Source organism: Oryzias latipes, chromosome 12, assembly GCF_053564925.1.
Source record: "Oryzias latipes strain Hd-rR chromosome 12, Olatipes_Hd-rR_3.1".
Classification (NCBI taxonomy): domain Eukaryota; kingdom Metazoa; phylum Chordata; class Actinopteri; order Beloniformes; family Adrianichthyidae; genus Oryzias; species Oryzias latipes.
In genome coordinates, this window is record NC_136248.1 from 25252959 (window position 1) to 25270501 (window position 17543).

The following is a 17543-nucleotide window of genomic DNA, read 5'->3' on the forward strand; positions in this document are numbered from 1 at the left end:
TGCTCTTTAACTCTCAAGTTTCGGATCAGGTAAACAATTTAGGGAAGCCTTTTGTCTTTGGCTTCGTTTTCATAAATATGTAATCCCTCCTTAACATTGGGAACTATGTGGCTCAGCATGTGCAGATTTTATAATCCAGCCCATATAATCTGCCAACGTGACGGGGAGAGTGTATGAAGCTAATATGGAAAATGTATGCAAACTTTCAACTAAAGATTGGCAATGTTTCAGCTCTGTTGTAGTAATCATCCTTTTATGAATATTGGTTAAATTTGAAAATGAGGCATGGAGGTGGGAGTGTGATAACGTGGGTGCATTTGCAAGTATGCAAGTGGTGCTTCAATTAGAAATCAAACAGTTTTACAGAAAAATAACATACATTTGTTAATACATTTCTTTATAACTGTTAAAACTTGTGAAATGCATTGGGAACACAGGGACCTGTCTTTCACACAAAAGCAATTTAAAGTGCTTTTGTAAAATAAACTTTTTAAAGCACAAATACCATAGAAAAACAACAGTTAGGAAAAATATTTCACTTCATAATGCACTGCCTACATTTTGGCTCAGTTTTTTAACAATTTTAATTGTGTTTTTTGGTGTTTTTAATGTGTTCTTGTGGCATTTTTCTGATGATGGAGGACATGTATTAAGAAAATTAAGCTTAAATTGCATTTCTAAGTATTTCTTTGCTTTAAATCATTGTGAATCAGGAGCAGATGAATAAAAATGCTGATTGAAAAAGATCGTATTTGTTCTGTGAAAAAATAAACTAGGCGGGAAAAAAGCTACAGGACCATACGATGATCCACTTGTTGACGATTAGATCCATGTATGTCTTTGTTTTTAAGCTGGCATCTGGCTCCAAAAAGTACGGCTGGATCAGTTACGGTTCTGCACTAACTTATTCCCCGGGTAAGTAATTTAGGACATTTGACCTGCTGCAATGGATCTAACTTCTGTTTGCTTGTTTCTAGACACATTTTTCAGACAAGTCCTCCACCCATCAGCATGCTGCACTGCACTAAGCCTTGTGCTCATTTGTGTTCAAATGTGTTCAAATGCACAGAAGATTGATGAACAAAGTTGAGGCCATGAAGATTCACTGATCCCTTTATTACTCTCCAGAAACTGTAAACTGCTGCCTTGCTCTTCACCGAAAACATCTTGTGTGCACACCTTGGGCTTTCCTAATTCAATGAGAGTCAGGAGACATTTAGAAAAAAATAAATAACAGACACAGTGTGAAGTGTCAGTGCAGGCAAATATTCATGATACTGTCAGGGAGCTCAGGAAATCAGAAAAGCATGCGGACTGAGGACCCTGCTGCTCTCAGACGGATCACTGTCGTCCATCACACCACACTTTGCTACTTGTTTCATCAGCTAAACATAAAGCAGGACAAGCAGCTCTTCAGGAAAACGTTCTGCTGTGTTCAGACGCTCTGCACCAAACCACTACAGAACGGAACGCTTCAAGTCAGATATTTCACCAGTATTGCTCCTTTTGGCTTTTTTTTTTTGCGATGATACACCCAAAAAAAAATAGGTGTCTAATTTTGAAAGGTAATAGGAAGCAATTGTCCATACCTGGTTATCAAACCTGTCTGAGTTGACACCAGCTTCCCTTGGCTGAAAGGAGAAGATTTTTGGAAAGACTACAGTCAGTACTGTGCTTCACAGATCTAGACTGTGTGGGAGAGTGGCCAGATGGCAGAATACAGCAGCATGGAGTTTGAAAAAAATTTTTTTTAAAGAGCTGCAGGGTCCTAAGTGCAAAATGAAAAGATTATGGTCTGATCAGTCAAGAAGTTGGAGAAAAATCAGATATTTTCTGCTTCTTTTAAAAAGTACGGTACTAATTTATTTTGTCCCTCTTGGTTAAAATGGGTTAACACAGACATGTGATACCTGCTTGTGCTGGTCTGGCTTATTGCTCATTCTTTCTGGGTTATACTGTCAATTTCTACAATCTTCTACACTGTTTGGACATTCACTTTTCGGGAGTCATACAATAGTTGCTGCAAATCAAAACAATGCTGCGCAAATGTAAACCAGTGCAACAATATAAAAAATAGAAGTGATGAAAGGCTGCACATTTGGTTGCTAAGTTTGGTCAACTAAGTCACATGATTTACACAGGCATGACATGTATGAACCTTGCATTTTTGTATTTTATTTAAACTTCTTATAATTATCAGGAATCTCGTGTTTTCTAGCTAACTCATTGTTGGTGATGGTTTTCTGGAGTAACCTGGGCCGAAAGTTGCACTGCTACGCATAATCAGACAGAACAGACCAATGAACTAGAACATAGTTTTGAGAAAAACTATGAAACAAAATTAAATATCCCATTAAATACCAAGGATTGCAAAGTTGGGGTGTAGTGTTTGGCGCTCTTGCCTCACAGCGAGAAGCCCCTGGTTCAAATCCTGGGTCCTATGCTGGTTCCTGAGGAGTTTGCCTGTTCTCTCCGTGCATGCGTGTGTTTTTTCCGGGCACCTCAGCTTCCTCCCACAGTCTGAGAACATGCTTAATCGCTTAATTGGTGATTCAAAATTGTTCTTGGGTGTGCATGTGAGTCTGTGTGTGAAGCTACATACACACTGGGCATATTTTGAGCTTTCAAGAACCTGCACTTTGCCCATGGCATTCACACTGGACAACCAGGGAGGGTGTTCTTCTTTTGCTGCTTTACTAGCACATGTCTGCCACCTACAGTTTGAAGAGGCTGGGTGAAAAATTTCAAAGCGGTGCAAATCTCACCAATCATGTTCCAGGCTTTTTCTTTTACAGCTCTAGTCTGATATATAAAAGCTTTGGTGTTATATAATTCTGTCTGGACTCAAATTGCAATTATTAATTTTTCCTCCATGATTAGTCTTCAAACGGTTGGTACTTCTGTGAATTAAAAAGGACGCCAACCACCCTGATGGGTTCAAGATTAGCTAGGTTTTAACTTGCATTGAATGGCCACACCTTTTGTAAGTACAGCCCGAAAATAGTCGTACAAACTTGGATAGCGACCCGCGAAAGCGAGAGTTTTGAAGGCAAAAGTGCAAAACACGCGTTTATGCCCATTTTTGTCAAATTTTCATCGGAAGTGGCCACCTGAACTGGCATTACCAAGGGCGGTGTGAACGTAGCTTGAGTGTATGGCCCTATGACAGACTGACTACAGAGTGTACATTAACTGGGATAGGCTCCAGCAACTCCATGACCCTAAAAAGGATTCAGAGGGGTTCATGGATGGATGGATGGATGGATGGATGGATGGATGGATGGATGGATGGATGGAATGCAAAGATGACTGGGAAATAACATAATCAACTAATTCTGTCTTTTTGTCTCTAAATTGATTTCCAGGTGATTATCATGGTTAACCTGCAAGGAATTCACCGTTTCGTTAAACTTTGTTGAGCCATTCAGTAAATGTTAACAAACTTTCCCTTTTGTCATTATTATTATTATTATTACAAACAGAAAAGAAAACGACTGGCTCACTGTTAATTTAGAATGTCCAGAAGGTTGGTTTTTGCAACGTGAATTTAGCTTTTAGTTAGAACTAAACTCTAAAAACTGCTGTATTTGAGATTTGCTTTGATTTTGAATTTGTTCATGAGTTGCCACTGAGTTCACAGAGTTTTTGATCCAAATTGTCAAAGCAAAACCAACAAAGTAAGAATATCTCAAATCAGACTTTAAGTCCAAAATGTTTTTACCAACACTTGTAAAGTATCTATTCCTATTAATAAACTCAGTTGTAGAAAATACACATTTTTTGCGGTTGTTTTGTTGTAAGTTTATGTTTTGGTGCAAAGAGTCTCTTTCTTTAGCATCCACAGCGCAAACTTCATCAGCACAGAGCCACAGAATGGGTAACTAAAATAAAACGTGCAAAGGGCCTTCCTGTTTGAAGATTTACATGTTGATCAAAATTCATCTTTTTAAATTTATCACAGTTTTGGGGATCATGTTTGTCGAGTGTGAATGTAATAATTCCACAAACGTGATCCTTGCCCTCAGAGAAAATTGACATAGAAACAAGATGTTGGAATCTGAATGTTTTCCTTATTTGAATCTAGGAAATGCACACCACAGAGGGAAAGCATACAGAATAAATTCACTGTTGTGCGACACACATACACATATTTTAACAACACATTTTGGCCTTTTCGTGTTCTTACACATGAAGCACAATTGAATCAAATTGGACATTTTTTACATTTTTGGTGTGTAGCTTAGGGGGGCTTTTCCAAACTCCAAACGTCAAACACTTTCATGCTGCTTTAAGGAGAGATTAGAGAAGAAAATGCAGCAGTTCAAAAAGAGCCAATTTTGGAAAAACTGTCAAGAAATAAAAGACTAGATGGCAGGTGTATCAGCACCCTGAGGCTGGTTAGATGGCAAGTGGATAGTTAAAGCAAGTCTGTATAAAAACCACTAGAAAGACAGATGTGAGAGTGGGGCAGGCTGGGAGTTGTAAGAAAATGAAAGCTTCCTCAAGTTTTGGAGGAGAATTTGATATTATTGTCTTTTGACTAAAGGACAAATCAACCCATCGTAGTTTTAGAAACATTAGAAAACAAAGTCCAACAAGTTAACAAAAGCCATTTATCTATAGTGTCTGAAACCAAAGCTAATGGGTTTGCTTGGACAATTGACAAAGTACCTTCAGCGTAAGGTCAAATCTTTAGAAAACCTTCTTCTGCTGCTGCTGCAAACTACCATTTGTTAACTCTGCAAATAAAAATGCAAAAGAAAGCTCGCCTTTAGGATAAAACTACCATATTCTCCACACTTAAAAGCCTTAACTTTTTTTAAAAACTACAGTATGCTTTATAATACGGATTTGTTCTGGTTGTGCCTGGTGATGTCAAAGGGATTTTACAGGTAATATGGATATGATAATGCAGCTAATGCTTCTAAAATGGCTAACGTGTTGCGTGTTACAAACAAGTTCTAGGGTTACTAAGAACACAGTTAATAAAGTCTGGCTGACTGACAGATATATAGTGCATCTCTCTCCAAATGGAGAGTTATAGATAAAAAGGGTCTTCTAATTCGGACATCACTCCCACTCAGTGATGTCATTAATGGTCTCTCTTCATTGGTGAGTAACTACCAGCAATCGGAAAATGCATAACAACATTTAAAAAGTAATGCTAAAAGGAAAAGTCTTTTCCTACATTTACATGTAAACTGCTGTGCTTCAGAGCATACCCGCGTGAAGAAAAGTGTTTCTCCTCTATGTCCCTCGCGATGAAAGAATACAGACCCCCTCCGCCGCGAGGGTTTCCCCTTCAAAAAACTATTTCGGACACCCCTATCGCTCCAAGTGCGTGTGTTGGTGTGTAAGGAGCTGTTAACATAACTGATATCAGTTTCAGAAAACACTGATTAACCAAAAAATCTATTTTGTTATTGCAGGAGTGAGGAACCAAAAGATGCCTTATTTGATTAAAACAGTGTTACGTGACTGTTTAATCCTTAATTTATAGAAAATAAAATTTAAGAACACTGCGTTTTGATTATTAAGTTCAGAGTAAGAGATTAAACCACAGATGGACTTAAAAAAACATTTTTATGAATTAAGGTACTCATGGTGGCAATTAGGCCTACCTCAAACCAGCAGGATTTACACCAAAACAGGTAAACGCAACAAATGATTAATCATAAATAGTCCCAAGATGCAGTTTGAAAACTGTAGTGAAGGTTTAATTTCTGCATTTTTAAAAATTATTTCAACATGAACTCCACATTGGATAAAAATATCCCCTCCTGTTCCACGTCTGACCTTGTTATCAGAGTTTGATTTGTTTGCTTCTCCATTCAGTCTGTGTCTAAATAAAGACTTTCAACTATTCAGGGTGAAAGGACAGAAACAAAAAAAGATTTTTAAACTTTAAAGGCTATCAGTTTTTTTCTCTTTGACAGCCATACTTTTGGAAATCAGAATTAGTTTCTAAGCGGTGGAGTCGTTTTTTTTTTTTTTTTTTAAAAACAACAAAGTCAATCAATTAAACATCAAACATCTTTAGTTTGTTTTAGTCAGCAAAATGATCTCAAAGAAGCAAAAATGTGCTTTGAATCTATTTCACTGTCAGCTGTGACCTTTAGTAAAACCTTTTGTCCTTGAACCAATCTACATCTTTTGACAGATCAGGGTTTGCTGCCCTCTATTGGAAACTTTTAGGTATGACAACACAAACATCAAGTGAACATTAATTTTCCACATTTACAATCACATGGAGGAGAGATTCTGTATTTGTACCGCTTTTATAAATAAATATGAACAATAAACTATCAGACGGACAATTATCGAAAGAATTTTAGAAGAAATCTTGATATATATGTTACATTGCCTTTTGTTTTAGGCTAAAACAAAACTAAAAATATTAGGGAAACATGTAGGCAGGACTCAAATATTTACATGCATCAATGCTTTGCTTTTTGAGCACAGAAATAACAAAAATAATGCTAGAGAATTAAATGGAAAAAGTCCTTAAACATTTGTTTTTATATGTTTTATTAACATTTCTTAAGTTCAAAAGGTGAATTGAAGGTGAAATATTGAATTATTGAAGGTGAAATATACAGATGATTTTTATGTATGTACTTCCTAATTGAAATAGTTTGTATTTTTGTCAAAAATTATATTAATATACGATGGGTTTATAGGCATTTTCAGGAAATTACAACTTAATTTTATCTTCTCTGCCACACAATTAAATAATAAAAGGTTTAAGAAAGATTTTTTTTTATACTTGATAACTTGTCTTCTCATTGTAAAAATACGAGTTTGCATCTAAATTTAATCCAAACAAAAACAAACGTCTTGTGGATGCTGAGCGCCATCTGGTGGTTTTTCTTCAGCACTGCAATCATCATCATTTAGTGGGAAATTATCCTGTAAACATGTAGTTGCTCAAAAATACAAACTTGTTTAGATGTAAATTTGTCATTAGTCAAAGCAAAATTGTAGAATAAAATGTACACGTTTTTTTCGTGGTTTTAATGTTTGAGTAATAAATGAAACTGTTTTGACTGCCAAAGACGTGTTTAATTTAAAAAAATTAAAGAATGTTTGAAATCTGTCCTGTTCAATCTTGGCCTAACTGGATGTAAGAAAATTTCCTGAATAAAATTTTTTTGTGCTGTTGAATTTAAATTTGAAAATTATGAAATGTACATTTATTCGGCTGCCTTAATACAAATTATATATGTAAAAAATAAAAAAAAGAATTTCATATCTGTTTTCCAACTGCAAAAACAACATACTTCTTACAGTTTAACAGCCGAAATTAGAAATCAGAACCATTCCATTTTACCTCAGACACCAGGCTTTAGCAAAAACTCCAAAATGTTAAAGAACTGATTCAGGTTTTATGAGTTGTTTAAATGTTTTTACAGAAATTTGATTCAAACAAACAACAGATCTGCTTCAGATTCTGTTTTAGGGTTTTTGTTTTAAAGACTCCCCATTATATAATACGGAAGAACTTACAAAAAAAGTGGGTTTTTGGCAGAACTTCTTCAATCAAACAATAAAGAACAGTGAGAAAACTAAAATATGGATAAATTATTCACGACATTCAGGAATCTTTTAATATATTTAGGTAAATAAGAAATGATTATTTATTTTAGTGGTAAACAAGTAAAAAATGAAAGGCTTTACAAAATCCCTTACCAGGCTTATCTTTTGATTATACTACCAGTTTAAGACATTTAATAAATTTGCATTTCTTGAATTTACATTCCTCTTAGCCATAATCTAAAATAGTGCAGACAAGCAATACTCTTGACATTAAAACCGTTATTCTAACCAGAAAAAACCTTTACAACTTAATTTGTGGCATGTTTGACAAAGACACTACAAATCACGATAACCAAACATTAGGAACATTGGTAACATTTGGACTAAACTTTTGTTTTTGCTCTGGAAAAAGGCCTTCTTTGAATTTTCTCTGATTTCTGTAACTAAATGAGCAGCATCCTCATCCTCAGAGGCCAGATCCTGCAGATGCCAGTCCTCCTTTGTTTTTGAATTCCTGGGAGCTCTGCACCGTTTACAGTCCATGTGGAATGTTAGGGCCAATGAAGGCAGTGACCTTTCAGTAATAAAATCCGAAACGAAACCACAAGAAAACGTTTTGAAACCCTGGAAACAGAAATGCTCTGACTCCATCTCATTGGAACAAGAAAAACAGAAGGAGGAGAGCTTCAGAGTTTCTATCTAGGCTACATGACAGGTGTTCTGGGAGAGACCTGAAATTAAAACTGAAATGATGGTTTAAATAGGTTAAATGGCCCTTTTTTCTCCAGCTAGTCAGAGAGAGGTCCAAAGATTTTCTCTGAACAGCAGCAGAGTCTGTGAAAGAGCACGGAGATGTAAAAATGTTGCTTTTCATGACATTTACTCATCATAATCTTAACTTGCTGTGATTTATAAATCAGCAAAGAAATGCCATTAATACAAAAAATGTACAAGGAAATCATAATTCCAAGTGAAATTTGCAACTCCGCTGATTGTATTTGTACAGGAAGCATAAAGAAAAGCAAACAGAACGATAAGAAACTTAGCGTATTTAAAAGTTTATGAGTGGATAAAATATGCCAGAGTAACCAGAGCAGGTTCTTGAATGGTTTTTTTTACAACCCGTCTAAAAAGGTATGGTAAAACGTTTGTTTCTGGACTTTTTATAGAGCATTTGAACCACAGGTTGAGGTCTAGATCAGGGGTGTCAAACTCAAGGCCTTGAGGAACGGTGACCTACATGTTTTCCAACCAGTCTGCCATTGAAGCTCCTCATTGGCTAAACACACCTGATCCAGGTAATCAGCAGCAGATAGGGGCTGGATTTCTGGAAAACCAGCAGGAGGCCGGCCCTCATTGCCTGGAATTTGGCAGCATGCAAAAAAGATTTTCATGCTGAGCTTTGATTGATTGATTTCCTTTTATCTTCAAACACAAAATAAAAAAAACAAAAGTACACAGAAGGGATAGAGTGCTTTGAAAAAGGAGTGGGTAGAAGAGTAATAATATTAATTCCCACCCCCAATCTTGTGATATTTTATGCATACATTCACATAAAATACAAAGGAATTAAGGAAAAAAGGGTTCAAGGTATCAAAAAGTCACAAAGTATATTGTTTCATTAGCCTTCTCATTTTCTAATTAAGAAACTTTTAGTTGTTTTTTTTTTATTGTGTTCTCTTTCACTCATTTTAAAACTTTCCTCTATGTTGTTCCCCATCTCACCACACAGACAGAAATGCAGAGACTTTTTTGTGTTGTTGGATGTCATTTTTTATTATGTTTATTATACAATTAACGGTATGAAGCCCATAGAGACGACTATTGTAATATTGGGCTGCGTAAATAAAATTGAATCAAATTTTTCTCTTTAGTAGATGTTCTCCTTCCCTTTCCAGAAACAGTTTTTGTAACTCCTGTGGAAGTTTTTTTTTACTTTATAATTATATCCATTGCATCAGTTTTTATTATCTCTTTAACCTTTTGTAATTTTGATTTCAAGCATAACATGCTTCACTTCATGAATTCTTTTTATGGTTTTGTAGGTGGTTCTGCGTTTACCTGTTTTGGTGTAAATCCTGCTGGTTTGAGGTTGGCCTAATCGCCACCATGAGTAACCCAATTCATAAAAATGTGAAGCTTTGAGTCCATCTGTGGTTTAACCTCTTTCTCTGTTACGCTGATTGTGATCGGGATAGCCACTTTTTTTTTCCTTTTAACTTCACGTTAATTTTTTTTTAAAGTAAATATTTATTTTCTTTAATTAACAGCCAGTGAATTCTGTCTGTTCTGAAGCTTAATGAAAACCACTGATGATCAGATTTAAAGGGATTCATGGCTTTAAAAAATGTGCACAGAAAGTTTGTAATTTCAAATGCAGCTCCATTTCTACTAAAGTCTAAACTACATTTATATTTTCATCCTAAACAGCAGCTAAAGTAGCAAAAATAACTGACAAAAACAAAAATGCATTTACCTTCAGTTAAAAGTATTTTGAAGAAACAAGAAAAAGCTGTTTTTAAAGCATCACACTGGATTCAGGTTTGTACATAAACACACTTTTATTTTCTGTTTGATATAGGTTACACATGAAAAAAAAAAAAAGAAAAATCAACGTCTAGGAGAACTACTTCCCTTTGTTGGAGCTAATGACCGTTTTCAACCAGCTTCAGATCCCCTTTTGACAGCTTTTCACGTCAGCTGCCTTAGGCCACAAGGGAAAAGCAGAATCACATGCTGCCACTGACCTGAGGCGTGTTTGTGACCATTCTTCAACAATAAAATAAAAAACCATACAAATAAAGTAAAGCCTTTCCCTCCACAGTCGGAACGTTTTTACATGGAATGATGTGGAATGTTAAACTGGAAATGCAGGTAAGGAGGGAAAGTGCTCTGGAGCGGCAGGAAACAAGATAAACCAATAAAAAAAAGAAGAAGAAGAAAAAAACTGATTTCTGTTCCCCGGTTGCTACCGTATCTGGGGCGTTGCGAAAAACCCAGTCCCGGGAAAATATGTCATCCTAGCTTTGATTTAGCCTGTGAAGCGGAGCCACAGCCTCATGGATCAATCAGGATCAGGGCACATCGATTGGTATGGATTGAGATCAGCTTTGGGGTCTAATATATATGAGGACTGGCAGTTCAAGACAAAACCTTCAGAAGTGTGGAGGGGGGGGGGGTCCTCAACAAGAAACCAGCGCTTTGTTTTTATTTCTTACTTGTAAATTTCACAAAGTGCAAATTTTCAAGCATATTACACTATGACCAATTTTAGAAATTGTCTTTTTTTATATATAACAAAGAAAAAATGGTGAATTTAACAGATTACCAACAAATCTAACCCCCCACCCCCAACCCAACCCATTCTCAGCTGCTACCTGTCAGAACATTTTATAAAACAACCATTAAAGACATGCTGTAATGACGCCCGCTGACTCGTTGGCCGCTTGACCACAGTCTCCGTTACTTGGTTCCTTCCAGTGAACGGTTCCTGTGGCATGCTTTTACCGGTAAAATAGGCCTCTTGCACAGTCTTGCATGCTTTGAAGGGCATTTTTGGGCAAGCTGTTCAAGGAGGGAAGGCGTGTGGACGGGCTCGCTTAAGCTAGGGGCTCCTGGTCAGGTCCCGGCTTCTCTTCCGCCCCCTAGAGCCGCTGCTTGTGTCGCTTAATGTGTGCATGTGTGTGAGTGTGTGCGTGGTGATCCTAAACTCTGTTACACTAAAGAACTGTGGCAGTCACTGAAGTTTTGTTCCAAGCTTTCGTTGTCTGTTCCTAAAAGAGAAAAAAAAAAAGAGAAAAATGCGATTTTAGGGAGCGGTGAATTCACTTGCAGCTTTCAACAGCAATATTGAGGTAACTTCCCCTAAAGGAGGTCATTTCTTAAGCATGCTTTCATAAAAGATTATAATAATATAAGAAAATAAAGCAGGAAAAGAGGATACCACACAAAAAACGAGTACCGTATGTAGGACTCTTACACTTTGCAAAATCAATTATACTTTAAACATCTCACGAGTAGTGGTCTTTACCATTATGACTTTATCAAAAAAAAAAGTCTAGAACATAAATTCTGTTTGTGCAAGGCAACCCGCCCTCTTTTCTACTCCTGTTGCTGAGAGCTCTCTGTTTACACTTCCCATTGCTATCAGTAGCTTCTAAACAATACATATATGATTTATTGACATTATACAAGCAAACATTAGTATGTTGGCTTCTTTAAAATAGAAAATATGACTCTTAAAATAAAAAAAGTTATTGTTACATAAAGAACACTAGTGTCACATAAATGACAAAAACACACAAACTACTGCCTTAGTGTAAACTCAGCTTTGTAATTGTAAGGCTGAATATAGGAAAGTTCTTTCTTATTTCTAAATGCAGTAAATCCATCAAATCGAGCTCAAAGTCATTCTCTGGATGTTCTGGTCAGATCTGTCTGCTGACCTCCCACAGAAACCCAAACCCAAAAAGCAACTCAAAAGGTGAGAAAGGGGAGCCTGTCAAAATGTTTTATCTGCTGCACAAATTCTGAACAGTTTCTGTTGAATGACAACAGAAGAAGAGGAAAAAATGGATCAATGAGAAGTGAAATCAGCAAATACAAACAGCAAAAACTGTAAATATTTTTACATTTACAGAAATGAACCAACTAATTACTGGCTAAATATTAAATCTAATGAGAAAGTCAAATGACGGTGCTTGGCTTTGTAGGGCTTTTTTCTTTGCGTAAATAAAGTTTTCTATTTGAGGCGGGGTCAGAGGCTGTTCTAGCCAATCCGGTTGCACCTGCTTCACCTTTCTAGGAGGTCAGGCCGTCAACCCAACTAGAACAAAACAGAACTTTGCTTGGCAACCCAAAAGCCTCTTACCTTGCTTCTGATCTGGTAACTGTATATTCAAACCATAAGATGTTGGGGATCAGGCTTGTGTCTCTCACCAGAAAGTACTCTGACACTGGCCTGCAAAGAGGAACACACAACAGTGACGAGTCCATGAGAAAACAGAAACGCTCACTTCTGTCCACTTCCTCCAGATGAGGTGGACACGTCCTCCTGGGTGGTTCGACAGACGCTTTGAAATGAGGCCAACACTTACCAGGCAGCAATTTTGGGGAATAACGGTGTCAACATCTCCTGTGTGAAAAAGAACCAGATTATGGCCATCGTGCTGCCGGCTACCCCTCCATAAAATACCTGACTCCAGGTGTGATACAACAGGTAGACCCTGAGAATGACAGACGTAAAGCATGTCAGGAAAACTCAGCCATTCGTCAAACGAGAAAAGAAACTCTCACCACAAGTTCGTCTCTAACAGATTCAACAATTTTCTCCAACTTTAGAGACATTTTGACTACACTCAGCTATTTTTAAGTTCAAAAAGGGTCACTATGCAATTCACTGCTGGAAAAATGGCCTGAATGTTTTCCACTTTACATGCCATATTTTAGCTTTATAACTAAAAACATCAACATAAATAATATGCCAACAGAAATCCTGCAATATTAAAAGGGCAGAATAGATAGTTTCATACAAGGTTTAGCTGATTGGCTGCCTTCAACTGCTCCCTTTATTTCCCAAGGATGTTGCAACAACATATTAACATTTTTAATTCACAATTTCTGCCTTTTGGCTCAACTCCGATCTTAAAACTTATCCAGCAAGGCGCCTACAGATTAAGAGACATTCAATTTAAGACCTTTTTAATACAGATTTAAATAAAAGACCATAAAAAAGGAGGATACAAGTCACATCTGAGGTGGTAGACATTTATAAATGCAGCCAAATTAAATGTTTAGAGCAGTTTGTTGCCAAATTACAGGCAAACTATACAGTATGATGAAAAAAAAAAATCAATTTTACACCAATACCACCATTTTTGTTCTATTACTCAAGTGACTGAGGTTACAAAATTATTATTATTAATGATTTATCAACCATAGCTTTGACTGTATTTTGTTCAGATATTTTTTGGAGCCCTGACTCTCCATCTCTCAGTGATGACAGAGAAATTATCTCCATTGCATAAAACATATTCTTATTCTATTTGAAAGTGTGAAATTAACCTAAACTTATCTGACAGAGCAGAATGCACTGAGAAATGTCACTTCATTTGGGGGGAAAGGAAAACATTTTTTTGCTTTCTGCTTGTTTATTAACACCACATTGCGGTCTCCTTTACCCTTAGGTTAATTTATCTCACATTTTACCAGTGTAAATATTGTGAACAAAGTTATGTCCGCAACAATCTGACAATCCGACGTGTTTTCACACAATCTCAAAAAAACATCAAACCGTTCAAACATTTCTATAGTAAATTCAAAGGTTTACTTTCTGACCTGCTGTATGATACTGAAAAGGCTACGGCCAATAGGAAAATGGACAGGATGTGTCTCCATAGCAAGTCCACACATCGAGCATTGTTTGTTTGATGCATTCTGAAAGAGACGGAGTCCATCACAACATTCAGTTCATGTAAACGAGGAAGAATCTTTGAAATCCTGCCTTTAACTCAATATACCCAGTAAACTGTGATAGACTAACTCAACAGCATGTCAACATAAAGGAAAATATATTTGCTGAATAATAAATTCAAACATATCTTACAATTGTTTCATCTTCAAAATGCTCAGTTGAGAACTTCATTTATGCAGAGAGAAAAAATCTTTATTTTATTTTCATTTTCAAAAAGCAACTAATAAGAAACTGACCTTAAATAAAGGAAAAGAAAGAAGTAAACAACAAAGAACCAGATAAGCTGGGAATGGCTGGAGGGCATTCCATATTCTGTGTGCAGGGTTGTGTGAGCTCCTATGGAGAAAAACAGGAAATAAACAAATATTAATATTACAATCAGTTTATGTGGAGTCATTTTTGAATCATTTTAGGGTTCATAAATAAGGTTGTGCAAAAGTCAATAAACCTGTAATTTGACAAGTTGTAGACACTAAGCATTTTAATATTACGACAGAAGTAATCTATGGTACATGTATGCTCTATATTCCTGCAAAACGCCAACAAGTCTTTGATAGACTACGTCTTAAAATAAATCCAAATTTGAGTTGAGTATTTAAAGAAAAACGTTTTTGAAAAGTGCAAAAGAAAATGTCTTAAAGAGATGTTTTTATTTTTAGCTAAATAGAGTGTAGTTTCCTTTGCAGAAGCTGGTTTAACTTGAAATGTAGAAGAACAAGATTCCAAAAGCAGAACTTGCTTGAAAATAAAAGTAGTCACATGTATGTGATGCACATTTTAACACATTCGATTAAGACAAAAACAAAATATTACATAAATATGAAAGGGAGCTCAGCCCAGTCAAGGGGTTCTGAAACTCACCTGCACAGGGGCGTGGCTCTCTGAGAATGTGCTTCAGCAGCCAGTTCAAGCCTTCGTTCAGGAGGATCCCGCCAAAGAAGGAAATCTGAAACACAAACTAGACGTGAGCACGCGCCAGACTCTCACCTGCGCATTTACATCCCCTGACCTGACACGCGACAGGGCAGGCTGACTTTAAATCCAAAACCACAAAAGCTCGACTCACCGTGTGCAATTCCCGTTTAAACACTATGAGCGTGACAAAGCCCACGAGAATAGCTATGGGCAGGAGACTGATGTAAGCTAGTAGACGTCCCGTCAGATCTCCTGAAAAACATTGACACACACACATAAAATATAAAAACCTGTAAAGCCCTCAACCATGGATCCCTGCGATCTCGTACAGTAAATAAACTGATAGAATAAACAGATAGGAAGCTATATTCGAGTGGTGTCGACAAAACCGACCAAAATGGGTTAAATTAAATCAAAATTAGACCACTCGGCACAATGTGGGTCATGCTAGTTGAGATATTAGGCCAGGGAGCTAGTAGTTACCATTAGCATCATCAGCCCTGAACAACACTGCCATAGATGAGAATATTGCTTAGGTACCATATTTTAGAGTTTGTGATTAAATTAAAGTTGAATATGTACTTTAAAATATTTCACACAACTCATTCCGGTTAATTTTCGAAAGAATCTGGTATAAAAGCACATAAAATCGGCTAGTAGTCTAGCTAGCCTTCATTGTGAACAATATTTCAAACTGCGCATGCGGCAGTGTCTCATAATTTCGCAGTCCTCGCTGCGGTCGGGGTTCACCGGCAGCTCACTATTTAGCAAGTATTGACGGCCGCGTTCATTCCAGCAGCAAAACAGAAGACGCGCTACCGGAAAAGCGCTGAGCTGCAGGCGGTTATCTAAAGCTCATTCGGCACACAGCACGACTGACTTTACGTACCCTCGGGAAACTCTACGTGTGTCGCTGATATGGCCTGCCATCGAGGTGGTGCCGAGCACTGCTCTTCCAACGCCATCTTACCCGGACACAACCGGGGCAGCTTTGGTGAAACGCCCCAGACCCGAGTCTGACCAATAGAGAGCGGAGTTGAGCGTTCAAAGGGGCCTCGGTAGCAGGCGAGCCGACCAATCCGGGCCGCGCATTGTTGAGGGGGGATTCTGCCCATAGAGAAGAAATATTGAATGAAAATAAAAAATCAAGTCCAGCACCCTGCGTACATTTTTAAAATTTCACTCATTGGAAAAAATTTAAAAAAAGATGGTTGTCTGCTTAAAAGCTTACAGATTTACTCAATTTGAATTTAAAATAACACAAAATTAATTAAAATTGATTGACTTCTGTTATTTAAAATTAAATAAATGACACTGGGTTTAAGTCTATTTACAAAATAGTTTTACCAGCACACTCCTAATAAACAATACAAACTAAATCCTGCATGAATTATAATCAAAACAGACACACCTGTACCTGTGTGTGTGTGTGTAATAGAGTACTGATACTAAAGTACTTTTTTTTCTATTCATTTTCTAATGCGTTTTATCCCTTTCGGGGTCACAGGCCTCCGGAGCCTATCCCGGGCACTCGAGGACACCCTGGACAGGTCACCAGTCTGTCACAGATCCAACTAGTTACTAATTGATATGTTACCAAAAAATGTCACAGAGCAACTTCTCTGAGGCAACAGTAAATAAGTAGATCCAAAAAAGGTAGTCTGATTTCTAGAATGGACAGATACAAACAGACTTTTTCAAATGGCATCACAATAGATGTTAAACCAACACAATGCAGTTAGACAGGAAACAGAAAACTGACTCAAGGGACCTGAAAATTTAGATTTCCAAACTGATTCCAAAACTTTTCATGTGCGCATGTGTCACAACTGAATTCCAACTACTGTGTGTGATTACAACAACACAGGGTGGAGGAGGCGTGAAGATTGTTTTCGGGAATGGGACAGTTTTAAAATGTACCAAAAGATTAGTTTCTGATAAAGATCCACTCTGATGAGTGATGTTTTTGGCGTTTTTAACATGTTCTTGTGGCATTTTTCTAACGATGGAATTAATCTTAAAATTGTATTTTTAAGTATTTGTTTATTCAAATGACTTTGAATAAGGAGCAGACAAAAAAATCGTCCACCGTATATTTGTGATGTCACAAATAAGCTGGGTGGGCCACAAGCTCCCTGCTCCACTCCATTCTGATGCATCAATTTGTAGATAAATAGATCTATCTTGGTTTTCTTCGTCTGAGCTGGCATCTGGCTCTAAACTGTACGGCTGAATAGCACCCATATCGTTAGCCCTTTTTGTTGCATTGGTCGTGTTAGGTTGGGGTTATGAGGGGCTGTAACATTGGGAGAGCATGTAAACATAGAGCTCTCTGCATCAGGAAGAGGGGGCACGGGGTCCCACCCACAACTTCGAGGCCATTTTTTACTGTCGCTCTGCAGAAACTATATCCTAAAAAATGATACGGGCTTTTCTCATTTTTCATTTGTCCTTAAAATGGCGTAATCATAATTTAAAGACCACAGGGACAATTTTTAAATTAGTCAAAAGATGATCAAAGTGGATCTTCAAAATTCAACTGAAGTAAATTTTGAATAAATTTCTTTTGAATAATAAATTGCAAGACTGTTTTTTTAGGAAAAAGGCAATAAAGGACAAA

At 37.0% G+C, this 17543-nt stretch overlaps 1 protein-coding gene across 2 annotated transcripts; it reads right to left on the minus strand.

Moving 5' to 3' along the window:
* Positions 1-10078: 10078 nt before the first annotated feature.
* Positions 10079-15971, minus strand: dolpp1 (dolichyldiphosphatase 1). Of its 2 annotated transcripts, none has more exons than XM_004074547.5 (8): positions 15813-15971; positions 15075-15175; positions 14870-14954; positions 14245-14344; positions 13873-13971; positions 12633-12761; positions 12407-12496; positions 10079-11309 (listed from the first exon to the last, which is right to left on the minus strand). In XM_004074547.5, the coding sequence occupies exons 1-8, from the start codon at positions 15886-15888 to the stop codon at positions 11273-11275; spliced, it is 717 nt and encodes a 238-aa protein (XP_004074595.1). In that variant the 5' UTR covers positions 15889-15971; the 3' UTR covers positions 10079-11272. The 2 variants fall into 2 exon arrangements, with proteins under 2 accessions (XP_004074595.1, XP_078812350.1); XM_078956224.1 differs by lacking the exon at positions 15813-15971 and adding an exon at positions 15407-15636.
* Positions 15972-17543: the final 1572 nt, after the last annotated feature.